We start from the raw sequence: 25,929 nt of genomic DNA, 5'->3' as shown, positions 1-25,929 counted from the left end.
TAAATTTTTCGGTGGTGGAATACCGCAAAACTTTGAGTCTGTTTATGAAAATACTAAACAAATATAAGAAGTCCTAAACACTTTAAACTAACCACTTTTATAAAATTGGCAGTTTTAAAGATAAATACACATAGTTTATGAGGGAAAAATATCATCAAGTTATAAGTTTTGGATAAAAAGTTATAACCTTTGAAAAATTGTCGTAAATTTTTCGGTGATGGAAAACCGCAAAACTTTGAGTCTGTTTATGAAAATACTAAAAAAATATAAGAAGTCCTAAACACTTTAAACTAACCACTTTTATAGATTAATGAACACATTTTATCATGAAGAAATATTACAAGGTTCTATAAAATGGCTGAAATAATTTTCTTCTTGGCGCTAATATTGCCGTAGTGGGCTTTGAAAGCCCGCACAACATCGAGTGTGTTAGAAAATCAGGATTTTAGAACTAAAATTATAGAAATCATGTGTTATTAATGTATGTTTATTTAATTTCAAACTTATATAATTATTATGTAATCATTAAAAAACAAATAGTAATAATTTTCAATTGCTTCAAATCATGGACAAAAATTGTTTTTAGCTTTGACCATAGTCATCCCATCGCAGTCAAGATTTTGGTAGCGTTTACAAAAAAAAAATCTTCAAAAAATATACAATAAGATATACAACTGAAACTCACAGAACCTCTTTATTACATACCAGGCTTAGTCACACAAAAAAATTAGATGCCAGGGACTACATCTTCATATATTTGGACCGAGGAGTTTGGAGAAGAAAAAAAAAATACAACTTATTTTTACTATTTAGAATGGTTTTTAAGAAACCATTTTGACATTGCCCGCTTGACGGTACTTAGTGATGAAATAAAAACACACATTGTTGTCAAATTCTACACAGTTTTATTTGGTACAGGACCATGGTTTCGTGGTCACACAGGTCACCATGGTCTTGAACCAAATAAAAGTGTGTAGAATTTGACAACATATGTGTGTTTTTATCTCATTATGGAAAGGTTCTACAATATTGACAGTGACTATGATGGATTGAACATTTTGCGTAGCATCAGAAAGCTTTGGAAAATATTCTCATGTTACAATTCTGTGAAACCTTGTCGAACAAATATGTTCATTAATGACTCATTATGTTTCATTCTCTTTTAAATTTGAGTTCAATTTTCAGAACAAACACTTAAAAACAAGAAATTTTAGATTTGGATTGATTAAAAACAAATTAAATAACGAATTACACTCACTAATCAATTGAAACTGTTGAATAATGAATTACTTTATACGCGTGTTTGTGGTTATTGAGTCTGTACGCACCTCCACTTCTTTTCTCCCAATTATTTTGGAGAAAATAATAACAATTATTGATATAGAGAACTATATATTATATTGATATAAAGAACTAGTAGTTATGTGAACAGTAGACCTCGCACAGTTATAAGCCACGGCCTCCTCTTATACTGTCCATCAGAGTAAATCCTGTCTGTATGTCGTGTCGGCGAGATATCGGTGTGAAGACGGCTAATGGCTGTTGGGGTTGGTGTATCAAAAATGCTAACATCGAAAGCTAATCTCCTTCAAGACATACTGGCAACAGGACAGCCCGATTTCAAAGCAGAGAAAGGTCGAGAGACAAAAAGTTATTTTAGTTATTAATTGCATGCAATCAATAGGTAGTGCATAAAAATTGCATTCAATGAGGCATGCAATTAATAGTCCACAAAGCAGTTGATTTTTTAACAAGTTACATTGAGATATTAATTGCATGCAACTAATAATCCACTCGACAGCTGATTTATGATGAATAATTGTCTGATTTTTACGGTAATATTGGCGTTAGAAGGAGACTCCTTTTCATTTAGTATAATCCTTAAAATGCGAAATTTCAAAAAAAAACCTATATATGCGTCGACGCGAAATTCATGTCATACATGTCAAATTTCATGAAAATCTATTGCTGCGTTTCGCCGTAAATGCGAAACATAAATATAAACAAAAATATAGACGTAAAGATAAATGGAAAACCGTCGACTTGAATCTTAGACCTCACTTCGCTCGGTCAATAAAAATCTTTCTTGAACTATCCTTCAAAACTTTTACTGGAGTTCACTTGAGGCAAATCCCAGCTCTGTGCTGAAACTAATTTGCAACAAATCGTAACTCATAGTGTAATTGTTTCATTATCTACTAGCATAGAGAAACAATAGCATAAGTAGATCTCCCATGGCATAGGGCGTTTATGTCGCAACTTTTACTGTTATCTCAAGCCACTAGTTCATGTAATTCTTTCCCGTAAAGCTGTGTTACACTGGTAGTCTCTCATATTGTGCCGTTCATACACTCTCACCCCAACAAAACAGTAAAATTCGACAATAATCAACAGTAATCGGCTTGGGATAACAGTAAAAGTTCGACATAAACGCCCTATTCCATGGGATAATATCTGCTTACGCTATTATTTCTCTATGCTACTAGTAAGGTTGGGTTGGGTTAGGTTAGGTTTCTGTATCTTTGTTGTAAGGTTAATAATTACCTGGTTGGACAGGGGGTCGCTGTGAGTTTTCTGCGTGGAAGGAGTTGTCGATTGCTGCTGAGGTGCGGACAGGAACACTCATGGCAGCAGAGCCACGAGTAAGTGTTTCTCCCAGCAGAGTCTATAGCTGGGCATTATGATTAGCCTGAAACACATCAAACATTCAACCTCTTCATAATATCACACAGAAAAGATAGCTTAGGAAATATCTCATAGTGTTGTGTATCAAGTTGAGATGATACTGTATCATACTGTGTTGATACACAAACTGTAACATGTGTGGTGATACTGTAGAGGTGTGTAGTGTACAGATTTACGCGCCGCGAACACAAGCAATTCACATTTAATCAGCTGATGCCAAGCTTTTTATAACTGTATCTTACCGTTTCGGTACTAATACAGATATAATCAGCTGATGAAAAGTGAATTGCAAGTGTTCGCGGTGCGTAAATCTGTACGCAACTTATCATTTACAATCAAGGGTTACATTCAAGCTTTTTATTACAAGGGATTTTACAATGCAAGAAATGCACCGTGTTAATATTTCAATAATAGTATTGAAATATTTAATAATAATAATAATAATAATCAAAACCAGACCAGACGAAATATGAATTCAGCAAGGAGTCAAGTTTTACATTATATTTTTAAAAAAAAACTATAGAAATAGTACATTGATATAATCAATCAGTGATCTCAAAATAATAATTTTCAATTCAAATCATATCAATAATTCAATAATAATAATAATAGTATTTTAATATTTAGATACTATCAAGGTCTATAAATTACAGGTCATGACACAATCCCGTGATGCATTGCAAAATCACCATTTTGTGGGGTTCTAGTTCACCAATTTTCAAATTTATTGTTAACTGTTATAATTGTTGATTGAACTTAGCATGATGTGTTATTAGTAATTGGAATTTTAAAAATAATTCTTCCTACAGAATTAGAGTATGTAGAAAAATACTAGAAACTGAATTGATTTTTAGATTCAATTGATCGGGAACTTTAAACTCTTTTTGAAGTTGTCCTCGCATATTTATGTCTTTCCCAATGCCTTATGAATCATAATCCTTAGGTTACAAGAATAAGAACAATTATTTTTAATAATAAATTAATAATTGAAGTATTCATTATTGAAATTCCATTATTAAAAAATTAAAAACCTGAATTTACAAATTATATGAACTAGAATATTGTTTTTAAAATGCATTATGCATGATTTTGTTATGAGCAAATTGAATTGGATTAGATTTTCAAATGTACCGCCATGAAATAGGCACAAAATGGCCGCTCCATAAGGAACATGGGTGTCTTGAACCGGTTTTTATAGACCTTGGATACAATCAGTTATGCAGTTAAGTTCATAATAATATTGTAATAATTTTGAAACTAGAGTATCTACAAAACTATGACATCTAAAGATTCAATATTATTAAAACATATTTTGTATTGTTTATCAATTTTATACATATTAACGTTTCAGATCCAAAGTTCAAAATCAAATTGATTATTTTTTTTATTTCAGTAGTCAATTTTTTCAATATTAGGAATTGGTGTTAATCTATGAGGATGATTTCATGAAATTGCAGTAGAATTATTCAATCGACTAGTTAATTTTCATATTACTAAATATTAACCCACTTGTTTTTAGTGAAGAAGCTATTAATTTCAAGTATAACATGAATTACCTAACCTAACATGAAGTAACCTAACCTAACCTAAGAACACTACCATTATATTGGACAAAGTCCTTTTCAGATGATTAAGAACTAGATTCTAGAAAGATTTAGGTTTTAAAAAAACTTCATGATTTCTATCTGAAGCATAATAATTTATAGTAACCTCTAAAGAATTGATTAGGTTAGGTCAAGTAATGTAAGGTCGGGTAATTTCTTTTTATCAGCAGCTACAAGATCAAATTCAGTATTTGGAATTAATAATAATTTGTTAAATTCACAAAAATATAAATAGAAAAGGGAGAAATATTAATAAAGGTTTGGATAAGTAAAAATACAATGAAGATAGACTGGCCCAAGTGTGAAACATTGGACAGTTAGTTATATACAACAGAAACTTTGTATTATATATACTAACAACTTAAATATAATAAAATACTAACAATACAGAGGTTTTTTAATTGGAATGAATATAATTATTTGAATGAATAATGAATAATATGGGAAATAAGCTTGATTTCATGAGGTATCTATCATTTTTATGAATATTCATATCAAAGTTATAAGAAGAGAATAATGTTATTTTTTTGAATAAATTTGATCATCAATAAATAATATAGTTACAAAAAGTTCAATAAGTAATGTTAGGCCTCTAATTTTAAAACTACCAGTAAGTAGGGTTTGATTGTTCAACATAAATAATGAAATCATCAATTTTTCTTATATGTAAATTTTTTTTTAATATGTATTGATTAGATTTATTGGAATATATTATCAAATTTCTTATAACTTGATATCATGCTTGGCACTGTAATTGATCAAATTAGATGATGATACTTGGCTGAAGAACATGATTTATCAAGTGTTCTAAACAAACTAGACATAGAGTCTACATTGATATATGAAAAGCAAATAAAACAAAGTTATTTTGTTCAAAAATTTGAAAAATAAATGTTATTTATTTAGAATAATGGAGGGGACAAAGAGAATATCTATTAATTATAACACTTTATCAATAAATACAAATATTTATGCAAGAAAAAGGATTGTGGAGGAGTTGTAAGAGAATTTCTATATTTTTATATATAACCATAAAATTTGGAAAATTTCAGAAAAAAATGCCTATTTCAAGGAAAATTTCTGATAAAACATTACAAGCATCAACCCAACATTAAAAGAAATATGTCAAGATGAATATTAAATCTCAGAATAAAGAGCTTCATCATTTTTAAACAATTTTAGTGGACATAACCTCAAAATTTCATGAAATTGTTGAAAAATGCCAAAATTTTCTCCTTAAAACACTATAATAGTCACCCCAATATGAAAAATACAATGCTATTCATTGAATGAGTCATACAAGATGGAGGATGAAGGTCTATTGAACAGCGCTAGAGAGGGAGAGAGCATTTCTCAAACAATGCGCAATATGGCAGCCTCAATCAATAAATGCTTTTTCAACAAGTCTACCCCCACCACTTTATTAAAATGATGCTCAGGATTTTTTCCAAATGTAAAATGTTAACAAAAGGCCAATACAATGCATTTGAACCCAAAAAATATCATAATCTTTGTTTGGTGATGCCATATGCCGCAGAATAGAAAATGTTGCGACAAAACAAAAATGCTTTACACACAATATGTTATGAAATGGGAAACAATTGTGGTTTTTGAAAATGGAACACAATGACCTGTCAAAACCATTTAGAATCATTTTTCTGAGGTGGGAGATATATCCATTCATCAATTTATAGGTAAAATTAGAAGTCTTCCTGTAGAGCGAAGCGATATGATTCCTGCGAATAAAGCCCACACCACTCATCAGAAGCCATCTTTAAAAGATAGATAATTATGAAACCCAATAACAAATCAGTACAATTATGAAAAGCTTACAAATTATAATTCCTTTATTGTATGAGGTGGAATGTTCACTGAAAAAAAAATAGTATCGAGAAGCGGAATGCATTATTCGGAATGCGAAATTTCTTGGAGGGCAAATGAATAGGATTTTTTGTGCTATCAACGAATTGAGCTGTCAGAAGCATTTAAAATCATATTTTTGAAATGAAATCCAGTTACCTACCTCCATCTTTTCAATGTTTAATGTGTAAAGAATAGCCTCTCCTTTATGCTACCTGGAGCGCAAACAACTATTTCAGGATTCACGTCAGTAACACCACTGCATAAAAACTGCTTCAACTAGACTCACTCAACAACAAAACATAAACTAAGAGGAGGGTTGATGAATGATGGAAGGAAGGGGTATGATCCGCCCGCCCCTCTAATGGTCCAAAATCTGCGCAAAGTCAAACTTCAAAATCAGACATTGCGCAATGGAATAAGATCGATTCTCTAGTATGAACACTTGATGATATTTTAATAGAGATTTCCTATTGGTGAATTATGGCTGGCAGATGTTGATGGGAAGAATAGACATCTTCAGCCAGAAAAAGGGAGCTGTCAATCATAATAGCCAAGAAATGATCCCTTAGGACAATACCTGTCAACTTCTGATAGATGCTTCTGCTTCAATGGATTTCTTCTTCCAGGTAGACTTAATTTGAGATGATCTATACACAATGGGCCTTCTATCTTCCCCTAATAGGAAATGCAACACTGATTTGACCTCACAATCATTTTGGAATCAACATTCAGTTGTGAAAGATTTCTGTTATAAATAAGTAATCAAATGAGATTTTTTTCAATCAATTGTATATATTTTATAGTGTAATAAATATTCTGTAAAGATCATTAAAAAAGCTAAATTATGACAATTTACTTCATAGAATTGAATTCAAAGTTGAAAATCCTTACTGCTAGCTACTCAAAATAATAACTAGAAAAGGATTTTTAATGTTGAAATACATTTTAGTCTCACATTAAATCATTACCCAAACTACATAAATACATCTAGATAATAATTATGTGTTTCATTTTTTAAGTAGTATTGAGTACCAAATCAAGTAATTTTTAATACCTAATTTCTTATTTGAATGCAAGTTAAATACTTCCAATTGAAAGTATCATTTTTACAGTCAATAACTTTTTATCCTATAGATCTAGTTCTAGTACAGCCCTTCAAATTCAAGTGCAATGATTTTGACAATTCTTTTCTATTAAAGAAGAATAAAATGCAAATTCTTTTTCATAGTATTTATTAGATCTCTATAATCATCAAACAATGTTTTGGTGACTTATGATATGAGTGTGATGTGTGTACTTCATCCAAGTAAGTTTATAATTAAGAGGCTAGAAGTAGATCTTTGATATTATCAAGCACATAGTATTTAGATCTCTATAATAATCAAACAATTTTTTGGTGACTTATGAAATGAGAGATACGTCATCCAAGTAATTTTATAATTAAGATGCTATAAGTAGATCACTAATATTATTTAGCACATCTCCTGACAAGAACGTTTGTTGATATTAGTGACTTGCTAAGGTTGTCATGTTCTGAATGGGATACTAAAGTCATGTATCAGGCCTCTTCTCGACTTGTAGTACCTGTCTTTGCCTCCCTATAACACTTCAACACTGCTACAGCTCTTTTCAACTCATTTTCTCACACCAGCAACCCACTGCTTCACAAGTATCACACTTGAATTCTTCTTCTCATGCCATCTTGAACCCCAGTCTACTTCTCATTTCATTTTGGGCTCCCATTCTTCTCTCTTACTCACCTCTAATGAGGGTTCACACTAAATTAGATTCATGAGAAATATAATTCAGAATATGCATTCTACTTGAGTTTAGTGGTAGGTCTCTGTAAGGGTGGTAAATGTGATATCGTGGTTGATTTCTGACTTGAAATAATTGTTGGATTTATCAAGACAAACTTCAGTATATTTATGAAAATAGGTAACTTACATGTGGGTTTAAGCCTTCTCAGACAAAGGTAGACTTATAAAAAACTGTAAATAAACCCATTCTTTTCTCTTACTCACCTCTAATGAGGGTTCACACTAAATTAGATTCATGAGAAATATAATTCAGAATATGCATTCTACTTGAGTATAGTGGTAGGTCTCTTTAAGGGTGGTGAATGTGATATTGTGGTTGATTTCTGACTTGAAATAATTGTTGGATTTATCAAGATAAACTTCAGTATATTTATGAAAATAGGTAAGTGGCACATGGGTTTAAGCCTCCTTATACAAACGTAGACATACAAACTGTAAAAACCTAAACCTGGTTACAGTATTTTTTATCCCCAATCAAGATCTTGAATCAGGTTGCAAAGGAATTATTAAAAAGGGGTAGAAAAAGAGAGATATTTTTACACCCACTCAAGCTGGATTCCCCCATATCAGTCCCTTAAGCCTGATACTAATCACTAGTAGAGTTAGTGGTCGAGTAACGGGCATACTAACTCTACCAAGCTAACTCTACTCCACTTACTTGTTCAAATAACTGTTTTCACTACAATTGTGAACAGTAGGTAATAAATTGTGTTGTCAAGTGAAAAGATTTAACCTTAAAATGTCAATACTAAATTAACACTTGAACACTTTAATAAATTAACACTTTTTAACTAGTAGTTCTGTGAACAGTAGACCTCACGCAGTATTCTCATTCACAAGTACCTGATTGAAACTATAGACCTTATGGAAATACAGCAATCGACTGGCTTCTCCACACATCTGTGTAATCACTTGTCAGCTGATTTATGATGAATAATTCTATAGTCTGATTTTTACTCTAATATTGGCGGCTGCTGATTTTTTACCAAGTTACATTGAGATATTAAATTGCATGCGTCATGGCATGCAATTTATAATCATCTCGAAAGCTGATTTATGATGAATAATTCTATAGTCTGATTTTTACTATAATATTGGCGTATGTACGAAGCTCCTTTTTCCTTTTATATTATCCTTGAAATGCAAAATTTCGAAAAACCTTGTATATACGTCGACGCGCAATTAAAAAAGGAACATACCTGTCAAATTTCATGAAAATCTATTACCGCGTTTCACCGTAAATGCGCAACATACAAACATTTAAACATTAAGAGAAATGCCAAACCATCGACTTGAATCTTAGACCTCACTTCGTTCGGTCAATAAATTAATACTTTTTAATAAATAACAATACTTCTTCAACTTGACAGCCTATAGCACAACTCTACTAGCTCGAGACTGTTTTCATTAGCATAGTAGTGGTAGAGTAGAGTGAGAAGCGGTGGTGGGGGAAGGCAAGTGGTAGAGTACTATCCCACGGTGCTATACCACTCTACTCAACTAAAAACTAGTACTCTACCACGACTCCATGAACGTTTTAATTGGAAGAGTTCACAAGATAGATTTTTTTTAATTCTGATAAGAAGATGACTCACTCTTGAGAGATTTTTTTCTTGGATGCTTGATTTCGCGGTTAAGTGGTAAAGAGGACTTGGTACTTGCCCAGAAAACTCTACCACTAACTCTATTAATGGAGGCCAGGCTTTACTGTGAAAATAATATTCTACTGCATTCTAATGCAACTATTCATACTGGAATGGAGGCCAGGCTTTATGGTGAAAATAATATCCCACTGCATTCTAATGCAACTATTCATACTGGCTTGGCCGGGTTGAGTGGGAACAGTCCCATTAAAACACATGAAAATGATATCTTCACTGTACCTGATTGAAACTATAGACCTTATGGAAATACAGCAATCGACTGGCTTCTCCACACATCTGTGTAATCACTTGTCAGCTGATTTATGATGAATAATTCTATAGTCTGATTTTTACTCTAATATTGGCGGCTGCTGATTTTTTACCAAGTTACATTGAGATATTAAATTGCATGCGTCATGGCATGCAATTTATAATCATCTCGAAAGCTGATTTATGATGAATAATTCTATAGTCTGATTTTTACTATAATATTGGCGTATGTACGAAGCTCCTTTTTCCTTTTATATTATCCTTGAAATGCAAAATTTCGAAAAACCTTGTATATACGTCGACGCGCAATTAAAAAAGGAACATACCTGTCAAATTTCATGAAAATCTATTACCGCGTTTCACCGTAAATGCGCAACATACAAACATTTAAACATTAAGAGAAATGCCAAACCATCGACTTGAATCTTAGACCTCACTTCGTTCGGTCAATAAATTAATACTTTTTAATAAATAACAATACTTCTTAAACTTGACAGCCTATAGCACAACTCTACTAGCTCGAGACTGCTTTCATTAGCATAGTAGTGGTAGAGTAGAGTGAGAAGCGGTGGTGGGGGAAGGCATATGGTAGAGTACTATCCCACGGTACTATACCACTCTACTCTACTAAAAACTAGTACTCTACCACGACTCCATGGCTCCATGAACGTTTTAATTGGAAGAGTTCACAAGATAGGTGTTTTTTTAATTCTGATAAGAAGATGACTCACTCTTGAGAGATTTTTTTTCTTGGATGCTTGATTTCGCGGTTAAGTGGTAAAGAGGACTTAGTACTTGCCCAGGAAACTCTACCACTATCTCTATTAATGGAGACCAGGCTTTACTGTGAAAATAATATTCTACTGCATTCTAATGCAACTATTCATACTGGAATGGAGGCCAGGCTTTATGGTGAAAATAATATTCCACTGCATTCTAATGCAACTATTCATACTGGCTTGGCCGGGTTGAGTGGGAACAGTCCCATTAAAACACATGAAAATGATATCTTCACTGTACCAGACTCACACAATGATCCTGATATGTGGGAAATATCCAGCTATATGCTTTTCTTGTACTGGCAGTTTCTAAATTGGTTGAAAGCCTTTCTTCTGTAAAGAAATCTATTTATACTCTTGAAAATATCTTGTACTAATTTGTGCACTCTTGTGAATGTGTTGTAATTATTTGTTAATAACTTAGTTCAACTGAAGTAGAATACTAGAGTATTATTGTAGAATATTATTATTGACCGAGCGAAGTGAGGTCTAAGATTCAATTCGACGGTTTGGCATTTCTCTTAATGTTTATATGTTTACATATATATTTACATATACATATTGGTTGAAAGCCCTTCTTCTGTAAAGAAATCTATTTATACTCTTGAAAATATCTTGTACTAATTTGTGCACTCTTGTGAATGTGTTGTAATTATTTGTTAATTTGTACAAATCTTATACAATGTGTTATTGAAATTGTTCTAAATTAGTTCAACTGAAGTAGAATACTAGAGTATTGCCAAAATTTGCCAAAAACAAAATACAAAAAAGCTTTACAAAAAATAAATGTAAGTATATGCTACTGCACTTAAACCAAGATACATACATTTATTTAATTAGATATAATAACGAAATGATATCCTTTACATTACAAACAATAGTTTTGAAATGAAGATTCAATTTATGATCACATGCATAAGTACAGTAGGTGAGGCAAAAACACCGGCAAAAGGAAGATTCCTTGTGCGCCAGTGTGAGTCGTAAATCAGCTTAATCAGGGATGTAATATATAAACTTGAATCTAGCGTATGAAGTGTTCGAAAATATAATTTATAATATAAAGTTGATTATTGTATAAAAGTCAACGATTGTAGAAAGTATTATTGTAGAATATTATTATTGACCGAGCGAAGTGAGGTCTAAGATTCAAGTCGACGGTTTGGCGTTTCTCTTAATGTTTAAATGTCTAAATGTTTGAATGTTAATGTTTATATGTTGCGCATTTACGGCGAAACGCAGTAATAGATTTTCATGAAATTTGACAGGTATGTTCCTTTTTCAATTGTGCATCGACGTATATACAAGGTTTTTGGAAATTTTGCATTTCAAGGATAATACTAAAGGAAAAAGGAGCCTCCTTCATACGCCAATATTAGAGTAAAAATCAGACTATAGAATTATTCATCATAAGTCAGCTGACAAGTGATTACACAGATGTGTGGAGAAGCCAGTCTATTGTATTTCCATAAGGTCTATAGTTCCAATCAGGTACTTGTGGATGAGAATACTGCGTGAGGTCTACTGCTCACAGAACTACTAGTAATTCTATAGTCTGATTTTTACTCGAATATTGGCGTATGAAGGAGGCTCCTTTTTCCTTTTATATTATCCTTGAAATGCAAAATTTCCAAAAACCTTGTATATACGTCGACGCGCAATTAAAAAAGGAACATACCTGTCAAATTTCATGAAAATCTATTACCGCGTTTTGCCGTAAATGCGCAACATATAAACATTAAAACATTCAAACATTTAGACATTTAAACATTAAGAGAAACGCCAAACCGTCGACTTGAATCTTAGACCTCACTTCGCTCGGTCAATTACTGTTTATCAGAGGGTGATTTTCATACAAGACCCAGGCAAGAGGTAATGGCAAGTATAATGGTGAGAGGTAACTGGTCCTGCAGCTTTAGATGGGTTCCAAATCAACTTTCAAACTGTTGCTTTCAAAACAATTTTCAAACTACAGTAATACACTTTGTGAAAACTGTTATTGGAATTATATGCAAGCTGTTAACGGGAGTGATAATAGTGATGGGTGAGTGGGTCCTACAGCTTTAGGTGAGTTCCGAAACACAGTAAAGCAATTCTAAAACTAGTACCAAATTTATCCTAAATTGAAAGCCTTTCTTTTGTATTGTAGTATACATCTCAACTTCTTGAAAATGTCTTGTATTTTTATTCCACTTTGTGATAACAGTTGGTGCAGTCCTACAATTCTAGGTGGGTTCCGAATCACCCACCAAATTTCAAACTACAGCTTATTCCACTTTGTGAAAACAATTAGTGGAGGTATTTACTTAGATGGCATTCAATTATTGACCAATCAGCTAGTTCGGTGGGTTTCAAAACATTGATTTTCAAACTACATCTTATTCCACTTTGTTAGTGGAAGTGTTTAGCTTACCTAAATGGTATTCAATTATTGACCAATCAGCTAGTTCGGTGGGATCCAAAACATCAATTTTCAAACTACAGCTTATTCCACTTTGTGATGACAGTCAGTGGAGATGTTTAGCTTACCTAGATGGGATTTAATTGTTGACCAATCGGCTTGTTGAAGCCAAAGTAGAACAGTGCTGAGTGAGGCGCAGACGACACACACACTTGCAACGATTCATGCAGTTCAACAGCTGATTGTAGACTCTGGTCGACCAAAGATGAGTTGCTGAAGTTCTGCTCACAACACGACATCAATTCACTTCCAATACTGGAACAAACACAAATTCAAAATTTTTAAGAAAAAATAGCTCATAAATTATGTAAATATTGAGAAAAAATACAGCATATAAATGTGAATACAATATTGATTTAGAATAAAATTTCCACTTTTATGGAACTACAAGCATTGTCTCAGAATTAAGTTACACTATTTTTTAAAACCTTAGAGTTTCAATAGTTACACTAATAGTTACACTAGTAACTATTAGTTACTAATAGTTACTAATGTAACTATTAGTGTAACTGATTTTTACTCTAATATTGGCGTATGAAGGAGGCTCCTTTTTCCTTTTATATTATCCTTGAAATGCAAAATTTCCAAAAACCTTGTATATACGTCGACGCGCAATTAAAAAAGGAACATACCTGTCAAATTTCATGAAAATCTATTACCGCGTTTCGCCGTAAATGCGCAACATATAAACATTAAAACATTCAAACATTTAGACATTTAAACATTAAGAGAAACGCCAAACCGTAGACTTGAATCTTAGACCTCACTTCGCTCGGTCAATTACTGTTTATCAGAGGGTGATTTTCATACAAGACCCAGACAAGAGGTAATGGCAAGTATAATGGTGAGAGGTAACTGGTCCTGCAGCTTTAGATGGGTTCCAAATCAACTTTCAAACTGTTGCTTTCAAAACAATTTTCAAATTACAGTAATACACTTTGTGAAAACTGTTAGTGGAATTATATGCAAGCTGTTGCATGGTTAACGGGAGTGATAATAGTGAAGGGTGAGTGGGTCCTACAGCTTTAGGTGAGTTCCGAATCACAGTAAAGCAATTCTAAAACTAGTCCCAAATTTATCCTAAATTGAAAGCCTTTCTTTTGTATTGTAGTATACATCTCAACTTCTTGAAAATGTCTTGTACTTGTATTCCACTTTGTGATAACAGTTGGTGCAGTCCTACAATTCTAGGTGGGTTCCGAATCACCAAATTTCAAACTACAGCTTATTCCACTTTGTGAAAACAATTAGTGGAGGTATTTACTTAGATGGCATTCAATTATTGACCAATCAGCTAGTTCGGTGGGTTTCAAAACATTGATTTTCAAACTACATCTTATTCCACTTTGTTAGTGGAAGTGTTTAGCTTACCTAGATGGTATTCAATTATGACCAATCAGCTAGTTCGGTGGGTTCCAAAACATCAATTTTCAAACTACAGCTTATTCACTTTGTGATGACAGTCAGTGGAGATGTTTAGCTTACCTAGATGGGATTTAATTGTTGACCAATCGGCTTGTTGAAGCCAAAGTAGAACAGTGCTGAGTGAGGCGCAGACGACACACACACTTGCAACGATTCATGCAGTTCAACAGCTGATTGTAGACTCTGGTCGACCAAAGATGAGTTGCTGAAGTTCTGCTCACAACACGACATCAATTCACTTCCAATACTGGAACAAACACAAATTCAAAATTTTTAAGAAAAAATAGCTCATAAATTATGTAAATATTGAGAAAAAATACAGCATATAAATGTGAATACAATATTGATTTAGAATAAAATTTCCACTTTTATGGAACTACAAGCATGGTCTCAGAATTAAGTTACACTATTTTTTAAAACCTTAGAGTTTCAATAGTTACACTAATAGTTACACTAGTAACTATTAGTTACTAATAGTTACTAATGTAACTATTAGTGTAACTAATAGTTACACTAAGTACATAGCAGGAGAAAGCTGACATTTTCAGGGAACTTTCTTCCAGGTTTAGAGGTTGTAAAATTTTTATGTGGCAACCATGATCAGTTAAGAGCAATTCAATACTACATAGGGTGCAAACATAGTGGACCGGCATAGGTCCACGTTATAATGGCAGTATTTGATCAACATTTGTGTTGCTATCCTTGTATATAATTCGATAAAGCAGATAGTGCTATACTTTTCTAGCTCTGCAACGTTGCCAGAACGTTTTTAAACAATGAAAAAATATAATTTATCAACAAAATATTCAATACTTGTTAATAATAGTGACAATATTTGTATCTCAATAGTATAAAATCGCATGAAGTTGAGACATTGAATGAGTAAATGGCTAATAGTGTGTTTTTCCAATGCCTTTATTTACATTCATTTTCTTCAATTCTCAATTTGCAGTCAAGAATTTTAATTTCAAGCACAAGGTTACCTTTATTTTTCCTCTCGCTATCATTTCGATAATGTACTTATTGTATAAACCAAGAATAAAATGAGAAGTTTAAATTTGTCTTTATGGCAGTCTAAGGCTGGTGAGGGCAAAACCACCATTATATAACTACTTACACTCTATACCACTATTATCACATTAATTATTCTTACTAAAGATATATAATTGTAACCTTCGTTGTGATTGTAAAATTGATTGTTTTAATTTAATTAAATGAAAAATCGATCGAAAATAGGGAAAAATCAAATGGAAACAAGATGCTGCTTTTGAATTTTGCCGCCCTTCACAGCTCACTGTCACCAACCAATCAGAGAGCTCCGTTTTGTCAGCACCGTTGCTACGACAGTTCACACATAGAGTGGCATCTGTGTTCTGCTACGACAACACACACATAGAGTGACATCTGATTGTCACACACATAACTCAGACCAGACACAAAATGGAAAACCACCATTAAGGGGACTTGTCATGAGCTAAACAAACTAAATACAAGACGTCCAATAAAATTTGAAAGTTTTGTGGATAAGTTTAAATTTCATCAGGGACATTACTTTCTGTTTAAAGCTGGGGATTCGTTTGTGCGTTGATTGGGTGGATTTCAATTTGTTTAAATAACCTGAAAGGTTATGTTTAATTGTTTTCAATGGGGGAGATTTAGTTTATAATTTGAAATAGTTTTAAATGGCAATATGTTGATATTATTAGAAATGTTTGATTCTTGAATAATACAAATAATGAAACGTTATTTGATCAGCTGTTTTAGCACACTTGAAATTTGGACAATATGAATGTCAAGAAAGCATGTCATCGTCGACTGCGGAACTTTACGCAGGAACGAAAATGCACCTTTAAGTTAGGCGCACACAGATCTTTATCGGACGGACGGCACGCATCGGACGATTAGATTTGATGCATTGTTTTCAATTGGAGTGCGCATACCTATCCGCATCGTACAGGTATGCGCACTCCAATTCAAAACAATGCATCAAATCTAATCCTCCGATCCATCCGATGGGTGCTGTCCGTCCGATGACGATATGTGTGCGCCTACATTTGACAAACCGAATTTCTATGCCGTATTTAAAATGTGCGAGTATTTCAAATTTTCGTTATTTGTGTTTATTTTCTAGAATAATTCGAATTGATAATTATTATCAACACATTATTTAAAATAATATTAAAACATTGTCATATAAAAACCAAAACCTTTCATTTTACCTTTAGATCCTAATTTTTTTTAAACATCTTTATTGCCCATAAAAACAAATACAAAATAAAAAACTTACAAAAGAAATATTCTAGATTATAATATTATGCTATTTTACAAATAAATTAAAATTACATGGCACCACCCAGCAAGGGCAAAACCCTGACCGCTGAGTGAGAGTATCAGCTGTTTAGACAATATAAAAATTTATTTACTAATAATCAAAGCTACAAAAATCGAAGTTAACAATAAATTACTAGTAATTATAATATTTGACTGATGTCGAAGAAAAATTTTTGTATCACCCACTTATTTATCTGTTCCATCCTCTGTCTACCCCTATTAGAAAGAGATTTTGACAATGCATTTGGCATGATATTTATTATTTTTGAGCTAAGATACCCCAATTGTCTTCGCACTATTGTCAAATCTGAATAGTTGATATTATAAATGTTATGAGATGTAACTCTCAGGTTATACATAGAAACGTTATTATTCACTGTAAATTCATCTTTCCTCATCCATGCATAATAGAGAAGTTTCTTTATATAAATTTGACGTACTGTCATCACTTTAAATTCGGCAAATGTTTCACTACTAGAAAAAGCCCTTGGCTTATTAAGAATTGCTTTTATTATCATTTTTTGAAATGTAAAAATTTTATTCATGAAAACATCATACGCTCCTCCCCATACCACTAACCCATATTGCAGCACCGATTGAACACATAGGCAAAGTAAAGGACCCTAATTAATTTAATGTCTAATATTTTACGGACTTTATAAAAGATAAAGGAAATAAATTTTAAGCGTTTACAAATATATTCTATATGAGGCTCCCACTTAAGGTTAAACAGAGCCTTTCAGGATATGTTCATACACTGGCACTAGACAAATTGAAATCTAGCAGCATTGAGGCACTCCCACTGTATTAATGTTTATAATAATTAATAAGTGATAGTAGCTTAACCTACAATATTTAATTTGGACTGTAGTAAAAATTTGAGAAGGGACAGTTCTGGGCATAAGCCTGTTGTGCCTCCTTATATGTGTAATAATTGGACATGACTGAATAGATAAATAATATTATCATGCCCAAAATAATATGAAACTAGATTGACGGAATACTTAATCATGTATTCAATTTTCCACCAATTCTCGTACGGTTGACAAAAGGTACTGTATCAATGATTATATTATCTTGACCAAAATAATAGATTGGTGTCTCAAATGGGACATCCATGTTAACTTCCTATGTAAGAGACTAAAATACCTATCTTATAAATTTTATAAATTGAAAAATGTGCTATCTTTCTTACAATGCAAACAGGTATATACGGCACTAGTAGAATCCCTAATGCGATATGGTTTAATAGTTTGGGGTGGGACTTTCGATACCCATATTAAAAACCTTTTTCTAATACAAAAATTCATCATAAAGACAATTTAAAAGAAACCTAGAACTTATGATAGTAAGATTTTGTTCAGTGAATTTGATGTTAATACGACAGTTATATCTTAGTTGCATAACAAATTATAGTTTTGAATACGAGCATAATTTCCCTCTAGCCGATGACATAAATTATAATCTTAGACCTAATACAATAAGAAAATATGAAATATATAACACCAACTCAGCTCTTCATAGAAGGCAACTTTACTACATTAGCAGTAAATTCATAAATATACTAGAAAGTGAATTTCCACTTAATAATTTCCGAAATAATAAACACAGAAAAAGAGCCATAGAGGCATGGCTAAACTTGAATTATTTCCAATCGTTGACTTTTATACAATAATCAACTTCATATTATAAATTATATTTTCGAACACTTCATACGCTAGATTCAAGTTTATATATTACATCCCTGATTAAGCTGATTTACGACTCACACTGGCGCACAAGGAATCTTCCTTTTGCCGGTGTTTTTGCCTCACCTACTGTACTTATGCATGTGATCATAAATTGAATCTTCATTTTAAAACTATTGTTTGTAATGTAAAGGATATCATTTCGTTATTATATCTAATTAAATAAATGTATGTATCTTGGTTTAAGTGCAGTAGCATATACTTATATTTATTTTTTGTAAAGCTTTTTTGTATTTTGTTTTTGGCAAATAGAATTCATTCATTCATTCATTCAATATGGACATGAATTAGCTGAATACACATCAGGTATTCAATATTCATCACCTGGGGTTGAACATTGTGCATTTCAGTATTTTTGGGTCAGCACATGGTCTTCTACTCTTCTGGGGTTTGTGCTTAGAATGAAAGATGGATGGATAGAATTTTGCTTGTTGTATTCTCTTCTGAAAAGTCCGTTACTTGATGACCACCTCTTGTTCTTCTTCTTCTTCTTCTTCTTCTTACTCCTCCTCCTCCACCACCACAACCCCTTCAACCACCACTTGTACAGAGGCGCGTGTTCAACACTGGAGAGAAACGAGACAGAGAGCGTTGCCATCACAGGGGTGGAAGAAAGAGAGAAGATTCTTCTTCAAGGCTACACACTGTGTGCGTGTGTGTGTGTGTTGGTGCGCGCCCGCACACACACGCACGCACCTCCTCAAGCGCGCGCCTTCAGTTTAGAGAGAAACGCCGCCGCCGCCGACGGCTCAGGCTATCAAGTATTCTTTTTATTTTCTTCAAACTTTTTCTTTTCCTTTTTCTTGTTGTAGTCCCCACTCGAGTGGGCTCCGAAAGAACTTGCTTGCTAGTTGCCGCTTCGAGACAAAGCGACGTGTCGGCGTCTTTGATCTTAGCCCTCTCCCCCCTCTGTACCATCGCCGCACCACCCCTCGTCCACCCTAAAGTGTTATACTATCTTTACTAATAACATACATCTTCTTTTTATTTTGCTCCTCCTCCTCTCTTCTTCATCACCCACCTCTATCATCCTCCAGGGTGCCTGCTCTCTCATTCTGTTTCCACCTTTTCTCCTTCTTCTTCTTCTTCATCATATTCTTTTTCTTCTCCTTCTTCATCATCATCATCTTCTTCTTCTTCTTGTATCTGTCCCTTCACTTATTCTTCTTAATCTTTTGCTTCTTCTTCTTCTTCTTCTTCTTCTTCTTCTTCTTCTTCTTCTTCAACTTCTACTTCTTCTCCTTCTTCCTGTTTCTTTTCTGTGTTCATTGCTCTTTCGCGCCACACACTCACGGAAGGTTCGTCTCTCTCGCACTCTCTCTTGCTCACTCAAAAACAATGTTCTGTCGCATTCCTTCATTCACCAATATTGTATTATGCTCTCCTTGTTGGAAGCACATCGCCTCCGAATCAAACTCTTGTGGCAGTTCTGTGTTCTCCAAAATCTCATCGTTTCTGTTTCTCCATTTCTCTCTCTCTTTGGTAGAGAGTTAGTGGGGAGGATATTTTTAATATTCTTTCCGGAAAATGGACATTGATATGTCCAAAGCTCCGCCAATTTATGTAGATGCATAACAATATAATTATCTATAGTTATTATATTACAAATTACTTTTTCATATCATATACAGTTCAATAATTATTTTCTTAGTCTATATTATGTAAATTCATCTATAATTTTGCTGTCTTGTAAGCTATTGTATATAAGTGTATAAGCCAGTGTATATTGTAATCTACATAAATAAAGTACTCAATCAATCAATCCATTCATTTATTCACTGTTCCATTCTGTCTCTTTCCGGCTACAACCTCTCCTTTCTTTCAACTTTTCCCTGCTGTAATTCTCACTGTATCTATTATTTTTCCTCCTCTTTTATTTATATATTTATTTGAAAATATACATATTTGAGGGCACCAGGAACTAAATCCAATTATTGCCCTCGTAACAAACATTGAGCATACAATTTGAAAAACAATACATGAAAAGGAAAATGAGATAACTAATACTTTTGAGTTTCAGGGAAAAACTGAAAAAAAATAATAGAAAACCTTGAAAATATGAAACTTATAGTAGCAGATAAAATAAAAAGAAAAAAGTATGGAACTAATACTCTAGAGGAGAAAACAGAATAATGAATTTTCCCTGTAATAATTACATAATCTATTATTTTTCCCCTGTAATACTTTACTTCCTTCATCTATACTTATCAATATACTTATGCGAAGTCTTACTCACGAACAGACCGACAGGTCCATGTGAGTACAGTTTCAATTATTTTGTGAAATAGTTTAAACATAGATATAATTTTCTTTAAATTAGTACATCTACTTATGTTTTATAAATCTTTCTTGTAAGTCTTTTTTTCTAAGTTTAAACATATATATAATTTTCTTTAAATTAGTACATCTACTTATGTTTTATAAGTCTTTTTTTTTAAACAATAAATCAATTCAATTCAATTCTATTCAATCATTCAGAATTATTCAACTTACAGAAAAGTACCACAGGCTAACTTACGCCCAAAACGGTTCCAATTCTAATTTATACAACAGAATAAATTGATAATAATTAATTTATCTGTCATTGTAACTCACATGAGAGTAAAGAAATCTAATCTAATCCCCCTTTATTTCCTTGTTATTTCTATAATAATCCTATTTTGTACGTATTTCTCTTTACTATTTTCCCCTGTAATACTATACTTTCTCCATCTATTAATTTATCTGTCATTTAACTCACATGAGAGTAAAGAAATCTAATCTGATCCTCCCCTTCATTTCCTTGTTTTTTTCTATAATAATCCTGTTTTGTAAGTATTTCTCTTCATTATTTTCCCCCTGTAATACTATACTTTCTTCATCTATTGATTTATCTGTCATTTAACTCACATGAGAGTAAAGAAATCTAATCTAATCCGCCTTTATTTCCTTGTTATTTCTATGAAAATCCTATTTTGTACACATTTCTCTTTACTATTTTACCCTGTAATACTATACTTTCTCCATCTATAAATATTTATCTATCATTGTAACTCACATGAGAGTAAAAAAATCTAATCTGATCCCCCTTTATTTCCTTGTTATTTCTATAATAATCCTGTTTTGTACGTATTTCTCTTACTTTCTGTTTACATCTTTTCTCAATTCACTCTGTCTACTTTCTCCGATTACTCTATTCCATGTTCATTCATCTATCTCTGTGTCTTCATCATCTATTTTTTTTCTTTCCCCCAAAACTTTTCCTCCATATTTCTTCTATTGTTTAAAAAATAGAATTATAGTAACCTTTTTGAAATTGAAATTGTTCCTACTCCAACTTAGTTCAACTGAAGTAGAATACTAGAGTATTACTGTAGAATATTATTATTGACCCAGCGAAGTGGGGTCTAAGATTCAAGTCGAAGGTTTGGCATTTATCTTAATGTTTAAATGTTTATATGTTGCGCATTTACGGCGAAACGCGGTAATAGATTTTCATGAAATCTAACAGGTATGTTCCTTTTTCAATTGTGCGTCGACGTATATACAAGGTTTTTGGAAATTTTGCATTTCAAGGACAATACTAAAGGAAAGAGGAGCCTCCTTCATACGCCAATATTAGAGTAAAAATCAGACTATAGAATTATTCATCATAAATCAGCTGACAAGTGATTAAACAGATGTGTGGAGAAGCCTGTCTATTGCTGTATTTCCATAAGGTCTATAGTTTCAATCAGGTACTTGTGGATGAGAATACTGCGTGAGGTCTACTGATCACAGAACTACTAGTAAAATAATAGATTAAAAATACAAATTATAGCAACTAGTTTCAGTGATCCACACACCAATCTTCAGGGTTTAAAGAATAATTTCTTTCTTCTATTGTTTCTAAGTTATTCTCATTCATTTTTTCATTCTTTATTCTAACTATTCTTACTCTATCTTTATCACTCCCCTCTCATTCCTACCTCTTTTCCATTCAACTCCACTTTCCCCCATCCCTTCGTCTCTCTCACGCTTTCCCTTTCACTCTCTCTCACTCTGTCTGTCTTCATTTCCTTTTATAATTCTTGACAAGCGGGTAGACGCTATTACTTTTATATTAGACGACTTGTTACTGATTTGAGGCCCTTTCTTTTGTCCCTACTGTTCCCTACGCCGGCCATCAACCTTACAATATTATCATACCTTCGGATTTTTTCCAGAGCACTTCTTCCTCCTCCTTCTACTTCTCCACCTCCTCCTACTCCTCCTCAACATCCTTCACTTCCTCCTTCACCACCACCTCATCCTCCCACTTCTACTTCTCCACCTCCACATCCTTCTCTCCTCCTCATCCTCATCCTCCCCGTTCTACTTCTCCACCTCCTCCTCCTTCTTCTCCTCTTCCTCCTTCTTCTCCACCTCCTCATCATCCTCCTCCCTTTTTGATAGCTGTCTGCCCTCGCCTTCAGTGCGCTGAGCAGCTGACATCAATTTCATTCTTTTTCTCTTATCTGGGAAGCAAAGCTGCTCTCGACTTTGATTTTCATTTCTTCTACTGCTCTGAGACTTGATTTGGTCTCCAAGATTCTTTTGCAATTTTGGACCAGAAGTTGACACTGACAGATGAGGAAGGGTTGAAACCTTTTTGAAGGTGGACATTTATCCATTCATTTATACAATAAGTACATCATCAAAATGATACGGAGAGGAAAAATAAGGAAACCTTGTACTATTCCTCTCCCATATTCAGATAAGGTTACATATAGTACGAAATACTATGACTTTCTATCACTTGGATACTTTATTTTATTTTATTCTTTATTGATTGATATAATAAGTATACATCATATAAATGATAGGGAGAGGAAAAATAAGGTAACCTTGTGCTAATCCTCTCCCAATTTAAATATGGTTACACATAGTCCAAAATAGGTTAAGTCTTGTAGCTCTTTACTTCGCAAAATTTTCAGACCACTAATATGTTCACAAAGTGAATTTTCAAATTTAGATGCTTCAAAAAAAAAAAAAAAATAGAACAGATAGAATAGAACTTTATTTGTTAATATTTAAAAAATATTCATTTGTTCAAAATTTTATAAAATAACTTGATTAATTCAATATGAAGTGATAATTAAGTGTTATATTTAAATATAGTTTGGTGTTTTAACTTCTATAAATTCAAAATGTTTAGCGTGTATATATTTTTGGACGAAAATTGAACTTGAACGTTTTACATTAGAAGCATAACCTATTTTTGGATATTTTATTAATTTATCAAAATTTTGGAATGGAATAGATTTGGGCCAAGCCTGTTGTTCCTTCCTAATCATATTTATGTGATTTGATTCTGTCCACGAATAAATATGGTTTACTGTTATTTATTTCAATAACATGACTTCCATATTCTTTATTGATTCATACAATAAGTACATGATAGGGAGAGGAAAAATAAGGTAACCTTGAACTATTCCTCTCCAAAATTTAGATAACACATAGTCCGAAATAGGTCAAGTCTTGTAGTTGTTCAATTCACAAAATTTTCAGTCCTCAAGTATTTCACAAAGTGAAAATACTAGTATTTACACATAAAATTGAGATTGTCTCGGTAGAACTATAGTGAGGTCCACGTTATAATGGCAGTATTTGATTAACATTGGTGTTGCTATCCTTGTCTATCATTCGACAAAGCAGATAGCGCTATCCTTTTCCACCTCCGCAACGTAATATCAATGAGATATTATGATATATACAAAGAGATATTAAGATATATACGAGATATTATATATATATATATAATATATATATATATATATATATATATATATATATATATATAATATATATATATATATATATAATATATATATATATATATATATATATATATATAACAGATCAACAAAGGCAGATCTTTGAATGTTCAGAAATAATAAGAGTAATAATTAAGAAAAAATCCCAGTATAGTTTAAATGACCAGATTCATTTCAACCAATACAACACTAAGAATTTAGTTCTATCATAAAATTGTAAGCATACATTAGTCTATAGTTTTCCATTTACATACTTGTTTTATTATTATCTTTCACGCTTGTTTTCTTGGTTCTTATTTTGTACTGAAAGTAAATTTTGTTATCATGGCGATTCCGTTGCTTAAGCCGCCATTTTGTCACACCGTTGAGTGGGAGGAGACTGTCTAGCTGGGCCAATGGCAGGCGTTCATTCCCTTGACCAATAACAGTACTCGCCTACTAGTATAAATTCTGCTGCTCTTGTATTTAGTTTTAGTTTATCAGAGATTGACAATGGTGTAATAACAGAAACCGGTCATTCTAAGTATCAATAAATCTGTGGTTTTTTGACAATCTCTTAGTCTTTTTCATTCAAGATATTATGAATTAACAAAATATTAAAACTCGGTTATGAAAATGTATTTATTTGATCATTGGAGAATATATTTTCTTGACTAATAAAATATAGGCTAATTGATTATTTTGAACAAGAATGAACAGTTAATATTACATCGAATAGGTATCAATTGTGTTCTACAGAAGGCAGTGGCAAGGCAGAGAATAGACAACCCTGTTACCCCATCTTTTTCCACTGACCTGATAACGTGGACCGCACTATAAAAGATTTTACAGTCTAAAACTATCCTCTACAGAGACAGTGGCAAGGTAGAGAATGGGCAACACTGTTATCCATCTTTCTCCACTGACCTGATAACCTGGACCTCACTACAGAAGACTATACAGTCCATAGCTGATGATTGATATGGATAATGAGTGATGATTCATCCTGTGGAACTCTATTTACAACTAGCCGTCAGGCTCGCTTCGCTCGCTATATCCGTCTAACCAGGGGGCTTCGCCCCCTGGACCCCCGAAAATGAGATCAGCGGGCTCGCTTCGTTCGCCTGCATTTTTCATTTGAGCATGCTTCATTCCATCAGAAAGTCAAAGTACTGAGAAAACGCAGAAAAGCTGAGAAAAACGCTGATTTTGGGCGTATCTTTGATGAAATATTAAAGTCACCTCATCACAAAATTTTTAGACCCTAGCTGAACCTCTGTACCAAATTTCTGTCAATTACTTGATGAAATAACTGAGAAAACGCAAAAAAAACGCTAATTTTGGGTGTATCTTTGGCATTATTTAAAATTCCTTCTAACACAACATTTGTTCATTTGTTCTCGATGAAGCTGAGAAAACGCTAAAAAACGTTGGAAAAACGCAGATTTTGGGCGTATCTTTGGATTTTTTTTCAAATCCGTTCTTAGTGCGCCTCTAAAGGGCCAACTGAACATACCTACCAAATTTGAACGTTTTTGGTCCGGTAGATT

The 25,929-nt window shown here is 32.9% G+C and overlaps 1 protein-coding gene across 1 annotated transcript in view; it reads right to left on the bottom strand.

Moving 5' to 3' along the window:
- The window catches only part of LOC111056696 (axin), a 94,156-nt gene that overhangs the window by 62,064 nt on the left and 6,163 nt on the right, over positions 1–25,929 (bottom strand). Inside the window, exons 2-3 of the mRNA XM_039435057.1 lie at positions 14,608–14,794; positions 2,545–2,689 (exon numbers count right to left, since the gene is read on the bottom strand). Coding sequence (XP_039290991.1) covers positions 2,545–2,626 — 82 coding nt within the window. The 5' untranslated portion in view covers positions 2,627–2,689; positions 14,608–14,794. The remainder of the gene's footprint in view (positions 1–2,544; positions 2,690–14,607; positions 14,795–25,929) is intronic.

Source organism: Nilaparvata lugens, chromosome 8 (assembly GCF_014356525.2).
Source record: "Nilaparvata lugens isolate BPH chromosome 8, ASM1435652v1, whole genome shotgun sequence".
Lineage (NCBI taxonomy): Eukaryota > Metazoa > Arthropoda > Insecta > Hemiptera > Delphacidae > Nilaparvata > Nilaparvata lugens.
The sequence above is the reverse complement of the archived record's forward strand: the minus strand, read 5'-3'. Positions and strand labels throughout refer to the sequence as shown.